At 36.7% G+C, this 12,723-nt stretch overlaps 2 protein-coding genes across 2 annotated transcripts in view; one reads left to right on the forward strand and one right to left on the reverse strand.

Moving 5' to 3' along the window:
• Window positions 1-2,010, reverse strand: part of LOC140155729 (uncharacterized) — a 41,545-nt gene extending 39,535 nt beyond the window's left edge. The window contains 2 exon segments of the mRNA XM_072178666.1: window positions 1,573-1,765; window positions 1,927-2,010. The gene's annotated coding sequence lies outside the window, so the exon portion shown is untranslated.
• Window positions 2,011-4,654: 2,644 nt separating this feature from the next.
• Window positions 4,655-12,723, forward strand: part of LOC140155730 (uncharacterized) — a 71,914-nt gene continuing 63,845 nt past the window's right edge. Inside the window, exons 1-3 of the mRNA XM_072178667.1 lie at window positions 4,655-4,852; window positions 5,849-5,899; window positions 6,304-6,369. Of these exons, the coding sequence (XP_072034768.1) occupies window positions 4,688-4,852; window positions 5,849-5,899; window positions 6,304-6,369 (282 nt within the window). The 5' untranslated portion in view covers window positions 4,655-4,687. The remainder of the gene's footprint in view (window positions 4,853-5,848; window positions 5,900-6,303; window positions 6,370-12,723) is intronic.

Genomic DNA, 12,723 nt, shown 5'->3' on the forward strand with positions numbered 1-12,723 from the left:
TGCCATTTCATTATTGCATCTGTTACAGGTGTAAACCAATAACTACCCATGTATACATGTGATAAATCACAGTTTGTAGTTTACAGATAGTTTACAACCACATGAAGGTGATTGTACAACTATTATCAAAAGTTTCACAATATTTTTTACGGAATGAGATCAGAGCAGATCAAAAAGTGCGGGACAGAGAAGTGAGTAGGTATTCATTATTAATTCGGCGATCCTGACTTTTAGACCACCCGCGCTATATAAGGTACAAATTGCAAATTTATCATATTAAACTTTCGCAACAAGGTTAAACATGATTTCAACTGAACAAACATACCTTTTATTCCATCGAACAAGCTTTATTTTGTTCCAAAATTCACGTTTTTATAGCTATTTTTGACGTAAAAGAGCTGGTAACAAAACCGGTGATGCCAGCTCCGAAGTTTTCGCGTAGCACAAGCGTTTGATGTACGCTCGTTTTGACGGCAATTTACGCTAGCGTATCATGCACTTTCAAGCGCGTTTGACATCGTTTTACTGCGTGGCGCAATTCTGCATTCATTCAAGATGGCGAATTTCTCAAAAACGTAATGTATTTTACCCGTAATTTCCCACATTACTCAAAACCCTGTCCTCTTTCACAATATTTCAGCTTCTTGGATATCATCGGAAACATAGATTAGTAATATTAGGTAGGTCACTGTATTTTTACAGATTTTTTAGATGCTTTTTACGATGAAAAAATTGATGTTTTAAGCTTCTTTTCAAAAATTGGTTTTAGCTTGTTGAAAAACGGGTAAAAATCGTTTTTAGCTTGTTGGATATTTTTGCTTAATAGTTTAAAGCTTGACTCCTAAGATGAAACTTTTAGTTTAAGCTTGTTAGAATATTAAACCTTGATGAAATAGTAATATTTGAGCCCTATATAGCGCGGGTGGTCTAAAAGTCAGGATCGCCATTAATTCATTATTAACCATATACCATGCTCCTACTGCAAAGAAAATCCCTGAAAATCAACAGAAAGATATTTATGATATATTTAAAACCACAATTATTTATAGGTATGTTAAAGTTTGTTAGAAATCAACATTTTATTCAAAATAATGAAATATTTGGCCAGCAATTGGTTTTGAGCGGAGTAGGGTAACGGGAAACTAGGAATCGACTTTCATTAGCCTATACCTGTATACTAAAATGCAGAAAACCTTAGACGAGCGCGTATTGTAAGGATACATCGCGTATATACTGCGTTGAACGCACTTGTCTCTGATTGGCTGCTAAGGCGATATATTGTTGCTGAGTGGAAATTTATGAATGAACTGTGCGCCGTACGCGTCCGAATTTGCAACATCACGGTAGTCGCGCTCGTAAAAGGTTTGCTGCATTTTAGTATAGTGTAGTGTAGTGCTATGCATCACTCCCAACATGACAGGCAAAACATAAATGGTGAAGTATGTACTGATTGTATAGCGCAGTACCATGCACTCACTGTGCTGTGCATGCTTATGTCTATGATGCTAGTTAAAAAAATATAAATACGACCATGTATGGAATTTTACCACAAACACAATACAAATAACATACCGTTTCATGCTCTTTTTATCACAGTGGCTTCTTAAACATGTTGTTACATCTTTGTACGCTGAGATCTGCTCAACTATGAAGGAAATTAATCCCAACAAGCGGTGGAACTGACGCTGTATTATCGACATACGCTTTGGGACTGTCTCGTTTTCACCCGGACCACAGCAAAGCTTCTTCACACAATAATGAAACCCTGTAAATATTCAAATGAATGAAAGGTCATGGTCGCGTCGCATAGAACGTGCGAACGAAGACCAGTAAATGGTCCGTTTTGCATTCTTCTGACAGAAATATTAACTCATTTTCAGATTGATGAATATACGGAAATATTACGCCTAATATCCACTGACTTACATTACTTCTATAGAACCAAAAAAGAATAAAATAACACTTTCCTTTCATTATGTCTAGCGGAAATTCACCGTAAACATATGGGAAGTGCATAATTTACGGATTTTTAAATAGTTTATTCCATTTACTGACGTCAAGGGCAATAGTGTGGCATGATGCAGTTATATTTCATTAAGTTGAACCTTATTTCGTAAAATAAGTCAATTTTGATTATAATTGATGTAATTAAATAAAACGAGCTATTATATTTGTGTTTTTTATTTGTGTAATTTTTGGATGTATTTCAAAATAGACTATCCTATACCCTTTATATTTTGGTTTCGCCCAATAAGCCTGTGAAAAGTTCAAAGGTCAAAACTATCCAATGAAATCACTCAATCAAGCAATTGACCCGCAGTTCATTCACAAAATGAGAAATTCCCTAATATTCGCGCTACAACAACGCGTACGCATTCTCCGCATGCATTGGTCACCTGGACATCATGTGTTTTTGTTTACATTTTGGAGGACACCGTACCCATTGACCGTGCCGGTGTTTCGTCATAAAGAGTGTAGAGGAGCGCGCTAAACATGCTAAAGGGGATTCCCCGATCAACGAAACTGGTCATCGATCAGTGTGACTGCCGTGTACAGAGATCTGAGTGGTCTGTTTACGGGTCTGTTTAGCATGTTTAATGCAGTGCAGTGATTCGGGCCAAAATGCCGGATGGATTGCATGATAAATCATATTGTGTGTGTTATGTCACATCATGTCAGTGCCTGTGACAGTGACAGTGAATACAGTCTATCAGCAAAATGGCATCTCCATGACCATCGTTCATGTCACTATTTATGATACATGTAGGCCCTTAAATATAATTAATATATTTCTCGTCTACGTCTCTCTGCATGCACGACCGGCAGGTCGAGGGAACCTGAATTGGTTTAATATTTAAAAATAAAAACATCTGTAAGTACCAGTATTTATAATTAAAATCATAAATAGGCCTATATATTAGGCCAAAAAAAAAAAAAATAACATGTATATCGTCCGGACTTTTAAAAAAATCGGTGAGGGAGGTCCTTATTATTTGTTATTTTGTTATTTTTTTACCATTCATTTCTGCGTAAAATTGCAAATGCAAAGTATTTGTGAACACATCATAAAATCTGGGAGGCCCCCGGAAATTTTGGTTATTTCCCCAAAGCCCTACCCCTAGCTTGAAGAAAGTGTTTGCAATGTGTTTATAAATGATAACCAAGAATGTTAAAACATGTCTTTTCATCACAACAATTTTAGAAATAAAATAAGGAAGCAAATAGGAAAAATAACAAAAAATTTTGACAATCTCCAAAAATCGATGAGGGTTGGGACGATATACATGTTAATTATTTTACTTGGCCTTATTATTGTTACTATTACTATTAAGTTAATAAGTTTACAGAGAACTATACCGTGGTTCATTGAAGAAATTCATCAGTTACGGTGGGTCCACTCGGCTATCTCTTTGTGTCCTTGAGCAAGGCACTTTACTCTACTTGCTTAGTGCTTCGGAGGAGGGCACTTGAAGCCGTCGCCCCGGTGTACATAATAATGCAGTGTGCATGTTAAAGAACGTCACAGGCTATTCGAAAAGAGCAGGGGATCATCCTGTTACTGTTGACTGTAGGCCTATTGATACTTCAAAAATACACTCATCTACTCAAGGTTCCAGAGTAAAAATAAGTACAGCTTATCTGTACGCAGTGCGATAATACTCATACATATGAGTGAGGCACTAACAGGGTATAGCCACCCGTCTGGCCATCATTTTATAGGGGAGTTTGCTCCTGGGACGGGCAAAATTAATGCCATTGACAGATGCTATATTATAAATTGTATGTTTTGAGAAGCCCCTGGGGGGGGGGGGGGCACTCAACTTTGGAAGTGACGGTATGTGCCTGTCAATAGGCCCCCTCTTTTGAAGTCGACTATACCCGATGACCCCCCCTTTTTTTTTGTTGCTGCTACCCAATGACCCCCTTTTTTTTGGTTGCGGCTACCCAATGACCCCACTTTTTTCTAGAATAGCATCATCAAAATGCACAAAAAAAATGCCGAAACTGTCAAATTTGGCTCCATTTTTTCAAAAATTTGAATAAAATTGCCTGTCCTAATTTGACCTTTAAAACATTTACCAGACATCTATAGCCCATTGGGGGTTCAAAGAGTTCAAATATGTGCTGATATGGCCTTGTTCTACAAATCTGGTCTACTAAAAAGGTCAATTAATCTTTGTACGAGATATAAAAAGTTGCAATTACTTGAGCGTTCTTCGATCTTGTTAAACATGTGTCCCTCAGTCCTGATGGACCAACCTGGGTAAACAAACAAACAAAGCCAACATTTTTTACTGACCTGACAGTTTTGGATCTCGCAAATAAAATTCTGGGGCTCATCCGCAGAAATTTATCTGAGAGGAAGCTCTCACAAGTTGGAGGAACAAGCCTAGAATACACATGCACATGTCCAGAGTGGTCTCCATACCAAAAATTATAAAAACATCAACAAATTTGAAAACATACATATAGAGACAGGCAGCAAGATTCATCTTCCACAGGTATGAGTATGTTGTCTCAGGAATTTCTGAGAGACTAAGACAACATTGTTTGGTCTTGATCTGATATTTTATACTTTGTTCAAATGCAAGTTCCAACCAGTCTTGGTGATACATTGTTTTCTTTGTATTTTATATTTTTGTGATAGGTTACATTACAATCTTGAAGAGAAAGTAAAACAGCAATCATGTGGATGCCAGTAGAGATGGTAATATTGGACCCAGGCAGTCCTGTGTTGGATATACCTTGTGAAGTATCCCAAGTGTTTGAAGGCATACTGACTACAAAGAACAGCAGAGCACAGCAGGAAACCATCAAACAACTAACTATAATACATGATAGAGTGAAAGCTGTAAGTCACATTACAAGAAACACAATTTGTGATGCGATCAAGCAAAATGAGTCTCATGTTGATCAAAATCAAAATTCAGTTTTTAATTTCTGTACATTGGCCATTAATTTTCAGAGCTTTATTTTGCTGAAAACCCCCATCATAATTAGACTTATGGTTCCAAAGATATGGCCATTGTAGTATTACTTAAGATTAGAAGAATAAAATATGTCCAAAGGAAGTTGACTGTTATTTATTATTGGATACTGTATCTCAAAATCGATATTACAGACATGCTACTCATTTTGCTTAATTGCATCACATTTTGTATTTTATTTTTTGAGGAGTTTGATTGGAGGTGACCTCTGTCTCGCCCACCCCTGCTCACTAAAGGGGAGGCACTAGCGTGTAGGGTGTAGTGGATATAGGGACTTGAGTATACTGAAGAGGAGGGAGGTTGTATGCACATGTGTTGTGTGTGTAGTAAGGGGAAAACAAGACGGCACGATGAGGGGGACCGGGGGTCCAATGCACCAGGGGAGGGTTGCTGGATGTCAGTAGGCCTAATGGTATGGTCGGGTGACCAATGGGTCCATTTCGCTTCGTGCAGTGCTATGAATATATCAGTACCGCTAGGATCATTGACTATTAGTGCCATGTTGTTTTTGGCCAAATTTCTGGTGATCACTTTTTAATCATTTGGGTCTGATTTAGGAGAGCCATTCATAATGCTATAAAGCAGCAACTCACTTCAATCTCCATACCTCGCACAATGTACATCTTAACTTCTAATGTTCCATCCAATGTTCTACAACAAGTTAAGCAAATTTGTTGTTACTATAATCTGCTTAGTAAGACCAAGAGCTCACTTTCAAATTGTTGAAATTTACAAAGATTTGTAAATGTGTTGGGCAAGTTGTCAGACTTTGTGTGTGTGGTTTTTGACAACGGATCAGGATCTAATATAAAGGTTGATTGTGATGTGCTTAAATACTGTTTTTTGTTTTTCTTTTACAGGCACTAGCTCATTTTGGTATGAATACCAACATCCATGCTACTGCTTCAGAGGTATGTATTTAGCTTCAAACTATGCCAGATACCGGTAATGCTAGGAGCAACTGGTTCAATCCTGTGATATATGTGCATTTTATATTTTCATTTTATGTCCAGAGAAGAGAAGAGGGGAAGGGGAGAAGAGGTGAGGATATAATACTGAAGGAGGGGAGAGGAAAGGGGAGGAGGAGAGAAGCAAAATGAAAGTGATCAAATGAAGTAAAAATATGGGAAGAGAAACAACAAAACACAAATGGAAGGAAAAATGGAATAAAATGGAAGAAAGTATGTCAGGATTAAGGAAATTTGGAAAAGAAAAAGAACAGCAGCAAGAAATTAAACGAAAATGAAGGAAAGAGAAGGAAAAGAGATTTTTTTCTTTCTATTGTCTAGTAAGCAGTCTTTTGTGTTCTTTTCAGGTTGCAGAGGAGAATATGCGCAAGCACCGGCCACCTGGTTTTCAGACCAAACTTAAGAGAGAAGAGGTAAGAATGAAGTTGACCAAATGGAAGATGACATGTATATATATGTGATGGTTAAGGGATCTAAAATGAGCGTTTATTGCTTTTCGACAGTATTTTTGTGGGACATGAGAGCACCTCAGACCTATCAATTGCATTCTGAATCTGAAGCATGTCTTTCTGATATCAAATAATTTTCATTTTTGAAAATCACAATATAATACAAATTTTATGACAAATTATAAAAAATTGATATTTTTCGAATTTTTGATATATAACAGTCCTCGAAGTAAATTATATAAATCTAATGCTATATTCTTAAAGTGTATGTAGCAGGGGGAAAAGCCCGACGGTCAATTGAAAATTTTGACCTTTCATATTGAAGATATGGATTTTTTTCCCAAAACGACCTAATTTTTGTTGGTGTTTTGGGGAAAAAATCCATATCTTCAATACGAAATGTCAAAATTTTCAATTGATCGTCGGTTTTTCATCCCACCTACATACACTTTAAGTATAAATCATCAGATTTATAAAGTTTACTTCAAGTACTGTTAAATATCAAAAATATCAATTTTAATGATTTGCCATAAAATGTGTATTAAATTGCGAATTTCAAAAATCAAAATTATTTGATATCAGAATGACATTCTTCGTATTCAGAATGCAATTCGATATGTCTGATGTGCTCTAATGTCCCAAAATAAATACTGTCCAAACGCTCATACCCCAGCCCTTAAGTGAAGGTTAATAAATTGTTACCAACTGAAGCCTTAGCATTATTATAATTCAATGTTTAAAGATTGATATCTACTGAAGATAGTGTATTTATAGCAAAATGTTGTGGGGTGTTTGTATGTATATAAGTATGTACATTGAAAGGCTCCGTTAGTTTGGATCCAAATTCATACGGTAGATTGAGGAATATATATACCAAAGTAACTGAAGAAACCAAGACAAGCAAAGCAGAGTCCAAATCAACTGAAGAAACCAAGCTTGTCGATCGTATTACATGTAATACTGCACGGGGTATTGCGCTCGATGTGTGTACACATAAGCTGACATCCACGGGATGTTTCAATGTTAAGATATTGTTATCTACTGAAGATAGCATATATTTCACTGTTTAGAGATTGAAAATCTACTGAAGATAGCATATATTATTTCAATGTTAAGAGATTGTTATCTTCAGAAGATAGCATATATTTGAATGTTTAGAGTTTGTTATCTACCGAAGATAGCATTGTTTCAATGCTAAGAGATAGATATTTACTGAAGATAGCATATTTCAATGTTAAGAGATGGAAACTTAAGTTTTTTTCTTAAGCATTTTATTATTTTTTACTCCATGTTTTTGCCTTTATCTCAATTTCAAATTTGCCGCCTTTGGCCTCCATGGACCAGATCGTGTAACATATTTCAATGATTAGAGATTGTTATCTACTGAAGATAGCTTATATTTCAATGTTAAAAGATTGTTATCTACTGAAGATAGCATATTGTTATCTGCTGTAGATATCATATATTTCAATGTTTAGAGCTTGTTGTAAAGAGTTTGTTATCTACTTAAATAAGACACCTCAAGAAAGAAGCTGAAAACACAACATGTATGGCCATTTGTGAATGCAAGTTTATTTCTGATGACCATGATCATACTGATCATACCAGACTACAATCAACATGTGCCAAGTACTCAAGCTCATGGCACACGGTTTGGTCATTATAAGACAATGTGTGAAAATCAATAAAATTCATGCGTGTGCACTTGACGATTGTTTTACTATTCTTTAAGATTAACATTGTGAAATTACAGTATTTGTGCTTGTGCACTTGATGATTCCTTTCTTATTCTTTAATTGTTGCATTATTGCAATTGCAAACTTATGTAATTTTTTTTTGTTTTTTGAGGATTGTCTCTTTTTGATGGAATTGTGAAATTCCAACATTTCAAATTGGAATTTAAAATTATCCCGTTTACTGGATACAATGTGCTTGTGGAGAGCCTGAACATTGCTTAACCTTATTACTTTATTTGCTGAATAATGAACTTGTTATAAACAAACTGACCCATCCCAACCCTCCAATATTGACTCGACATCCTATTGAGCACCGTACACGACCGTAACTCGCTGCTCCTGAAGCTCTCAATCTGGAATAAAGCAAACTATCATAGTTAGAATATGTACATATCAACGTAGATAGTCATTCATAACGGAATACACCTTACATAGGTACACTTCCCATGCATCTTGTTATACCAGTAAATGATCATGCCCAGTACCTATGCTCAAGGCGATTTTTCCAGAGAAGACCGGGAATGCTTTGCCAAGTACAACTTTCAGGCGCATGGCTTGCATATATCATTAGCCCATCATGGATACAATGCCATATACATGTATCTTGCTAATTGCCAAGTACATCTACAGGCTCAAGGCATAATTGCATATAATTAACCCATCCTGGACTATATTTAAGGCATTTCACAAAGCCATATCATGCTTTGCCAAGTACATCTACATGCTCAAGGCATAATTGCATATAATTAGCCCATCATGGACTACATTTAAGGCATTTCACAAAGCCATATCTTGCTTTACCAAGTACATCTACAGGCTCAAGGCATAATTGCATATAATTAGCCCATCATGGACTACATTTAAGGCATTTCACAAAGCCATATCTTGCTTTGCCAAGTACATCTACAGGCTCAAGGCATAATTGCATATAATTAGCCCATCCTGGACTACATTTAAGGCATTTCACAAAGCCATGTTTTGCTTTGCCAAGTACAAAGGCTCACGGCTTGCATATAAATCGCCCATCACGGACCTTTCAGGCCTGTCACAATGCCATCTTTTTTGCTTTGCAAAGTGCGTAGGCTCAAGACATGTGACTAATTAGATCCTCCAGGACCTTATTAAAGCATAACCTGTAAAAAGGAACAGTATGATTTAAGGCAGTCGCAATTCCATAACCTTGCTTTACCCAGTATGTAGACACAAGGGTTGCATATAACTAGTCCATACTGAACATTATTCCTCCCGCAATATTACTTGAAATAAGACGTATATATATTCCCTGAGTATAGCTCAGCCTTTAAAAGGCCAACCACCCAAATCCTTGGCTCCATCTTTACCTGAACTCCTCCAAACCACACAGATCTAATTAACCACTACCTCCAAACTGCCGGCAAGATAGCTGCCTCCCAGAGAAAATATATGGGAGGGTGGGAGGGAAAATTACAAACTGCTTCTTGTCAGCAGCAAACTTGTCCAAGGTGTTGATACTCCAACAGCATTCACAAAAGTGATTCTATTTCCAAGCAGCCTGCCCAATGAAGATGCCACATGTGTACAATGTACATGTGGCACTTTAAAATTTTCCGCCAGGCAATATGCAAATTAGCTCATCACCTGATGAAGACTGCTGAGAATCAATAATAGCCCCCTCTAGAGATGAAAACCCATCCAACCAGAAAGTCTGAAAATAATCCTTGAGGGCTCTCTTTAACTCTATGTAGGCAAATATGCATGTGCCTAAATATAATTAAATAAGACACCTCAAGAAAGAAGCTGAAAACACAACATGTATGGCCATTTGTGAATGCAAGTTTATTTCTGATGACCATGATCATACTGATCATACCAGACTACAATCAACATGTGCCAAGTACTCAAGCTCATGGCACACGGTTTGGTCATTATAAGACAATGTGTGAAAATCAATAAAATTCATGCGTGTGCACTTGACGATTGTTTTACTATTCTTTAAGATTAACATTGTGAAATTACAGTATTTGTGCTTGTGCACTTGATGATTCCTTTCTTATTCTTTAATTGTTGCATTATTGCAATTGCAAACTTATGTAATTTTTGATTGTGACTTAAGGATTGTCTCTTTTTGATGGAATTGTGAAATTCCAACATTTCAAATTGGAATTTAAAATTATCCGTTTACTGGATACAATGTGCTTGTGGAGAGCCTGAACATTGCTTAACCTTATTACTTTATTTGCTGAATAATGAACTTGTTATAAACAAACTGACCCACCCCAAAAAGACGCTTTTTGGGCCCACCAATGTCGCCCAAACTGTCTGTAAGCTTACTGCAGCATCCAATGTGGAAATACCAAGGCCTAAGGTTGAAGGTGGAAAAACTCCCAAGCACCTTTCAGGTTATTGACAAACAAGTCTAATCCAAGCGTGTCCCAATGAACATTATCGCCCTAAACAAATTCTGCACCCAAAGGGATGGATTTCCGGATGGCCAATGGCCTTGCCACCTGCCCTGAGGAAGAGATTTTTTGCATTCCTGTTCACTTGCGTCAACTTCCAACCCATCGTATCTACAAAAGTAGCCCCCCCCCCGATATATTTTCCGAGGGAATATGCAGGACCAAATGAGTTGGGTAGGAGGCAAAAATTCCGCACAGAAAGAGAAGAGGTTGCTCACCATAATAGTGAAATGCTTTACCTGAACTGCTAATAAAATTCAAATTGTTGCACCCAAGGTGAAAGAAAAGCAAGTCAGGGACGTCATCTGAAGATACTAGAAGCTCCTGCAGATCCCCCATTTAGGCTTCCATGCAATATAACATATGCATATCCCATTGCCTGAATCGGTTGGTCCGATATGCCTATTTGCCCAGCAGTTGTTGCTGCACCAATTCAAAGTGAATGAGACTGAAATGGATGCTCTTGAAAGTGGCAAAATCTTTTTAGATTGGGAGGCAACTTCCAAGTACTTTCCCATAGCATCAGAGGTTTTAAAATGCTCTTGCACTTGTGGATTGGTCAATGGTCATTCATTACAAACAACAATGACACAGAAGGTGCTTAAAATGAATTCAATAACAAATTAACCATCTTGACTGAATTCACTGTCCAATCACGACCACTAAATTATCTAAAGAAAAATCACCTCGGAGACCATGGATTACAGTACAAGTGGCCTAATAAAATCGATTAAAACTAACGACAGACTCTATAAAAAATATATCTCTAAGCCCACTGTTGAGAATGAAATAAAATATACCAAATATAGAAACTATTTAATACTCACTGCTACGTACTCAAAGAAACTGTGCATTACCTCCGAAATTGAATTTCATAGTCATAACATGAAAAAATAAATGTGGCAAACTCTTAGGTAGGAATAACTAAATTTATAAATTTATAAATTAAAAAAAAAATTGAAATTTCCGTTTCTTTACTGATACCGTTGACGGTCATGCCATTAATCATAAAGACATTGCATTGAAATTTAATGACTTTGTCACAAACATCGGACCATTTTGGCCGAAAAAATACCGAACCCGACAATAATTCCCCGTCAACCTTCAATGACTTTCCAAACAACAAAAGACTCTTCCTTTCCCCAACATCAATTGAGGAAATTATCAAGCTCTCTTCAAAAACAACACATATAGCTCTGGTGTAGCCGGAATAAGCTCTAATCTTCTAAAATCAATTGTCCTATGGACGCAATAAGTAGATCAAACACAACTATTGCGGAGCTGGATCTTTACCATCCGAATCTTTTATTTCCTTTCATTTACACAGTTGATCAAGTGTCAACTGTGTTCTTCATACTTAATTTAATATCACATACATTTTTGTATCACCTCAGACAGCTATATCATCTGAGGTATATTACTTCAGATGTATCAGACAGCTACAACATCTGATACCTGTCCCATTCTCCAAACAGCATAATTTGGCTAGGATTTAAACAATTACTCATTTAATATCACCTCAGACGGCTGTATTATCTGAGAGTATACACAGTTGACAGGAAATCAACTGTCTATATTATCTAATACTTTTAATATCACTTCAGACGGCTATATCATCTGAGCTTTATGTATCAGACAGCAATCATATATGTATCCAGACAGCAATATCATCTGATACCTTTTTACGCAATCATACAGCTAGATCATCTGATGCCATTTACTGTCCTGAAGTGCGACGACCCACTTCAAATCCCAAACAGCATAATTTGGCTTGGACCTAATCATTACTCATTTCGAATTAGGACAACCCCATTCAATTTCCAAACAGCCTAATTTGGAATTTGGAATTGACATTAAATATTAAGTATGTGAAAACATTCCCAATGACTTCCTCAAATGCAGCAATGTATCTCCATTTTGATTCATATATTGGACAAAATGGTAAAAAGCAAAAGAAACAATGCCAACCAAGGACCTAATCTAGGGACTTGCCTAACCCCGTAAAGAGGAAGGCCCACATCCACAGTTTATCATTACTGCAAAGACATAGGGTGTACAAGGCTACTGAATTTTGAAGCATTTGAAGCATTGAGAACAGTTGGTGCTCCTTGAATTTACTAACAACAATACCGGATAGCTGAAAA

This window comes from Amphiura filiformis, chromosome 6 (assembly GCF_039555335.1).
Source record: "Amphiura filiformis chromosome 6, Afil_fr2py, whole genome shotgun sequence".
NCBI lineage: Eukaryota > Metazoa > Echinodermata > Ophiuroidea > Amphilepidida > Amphiuridae > Amphiura > Amphiura filiformis.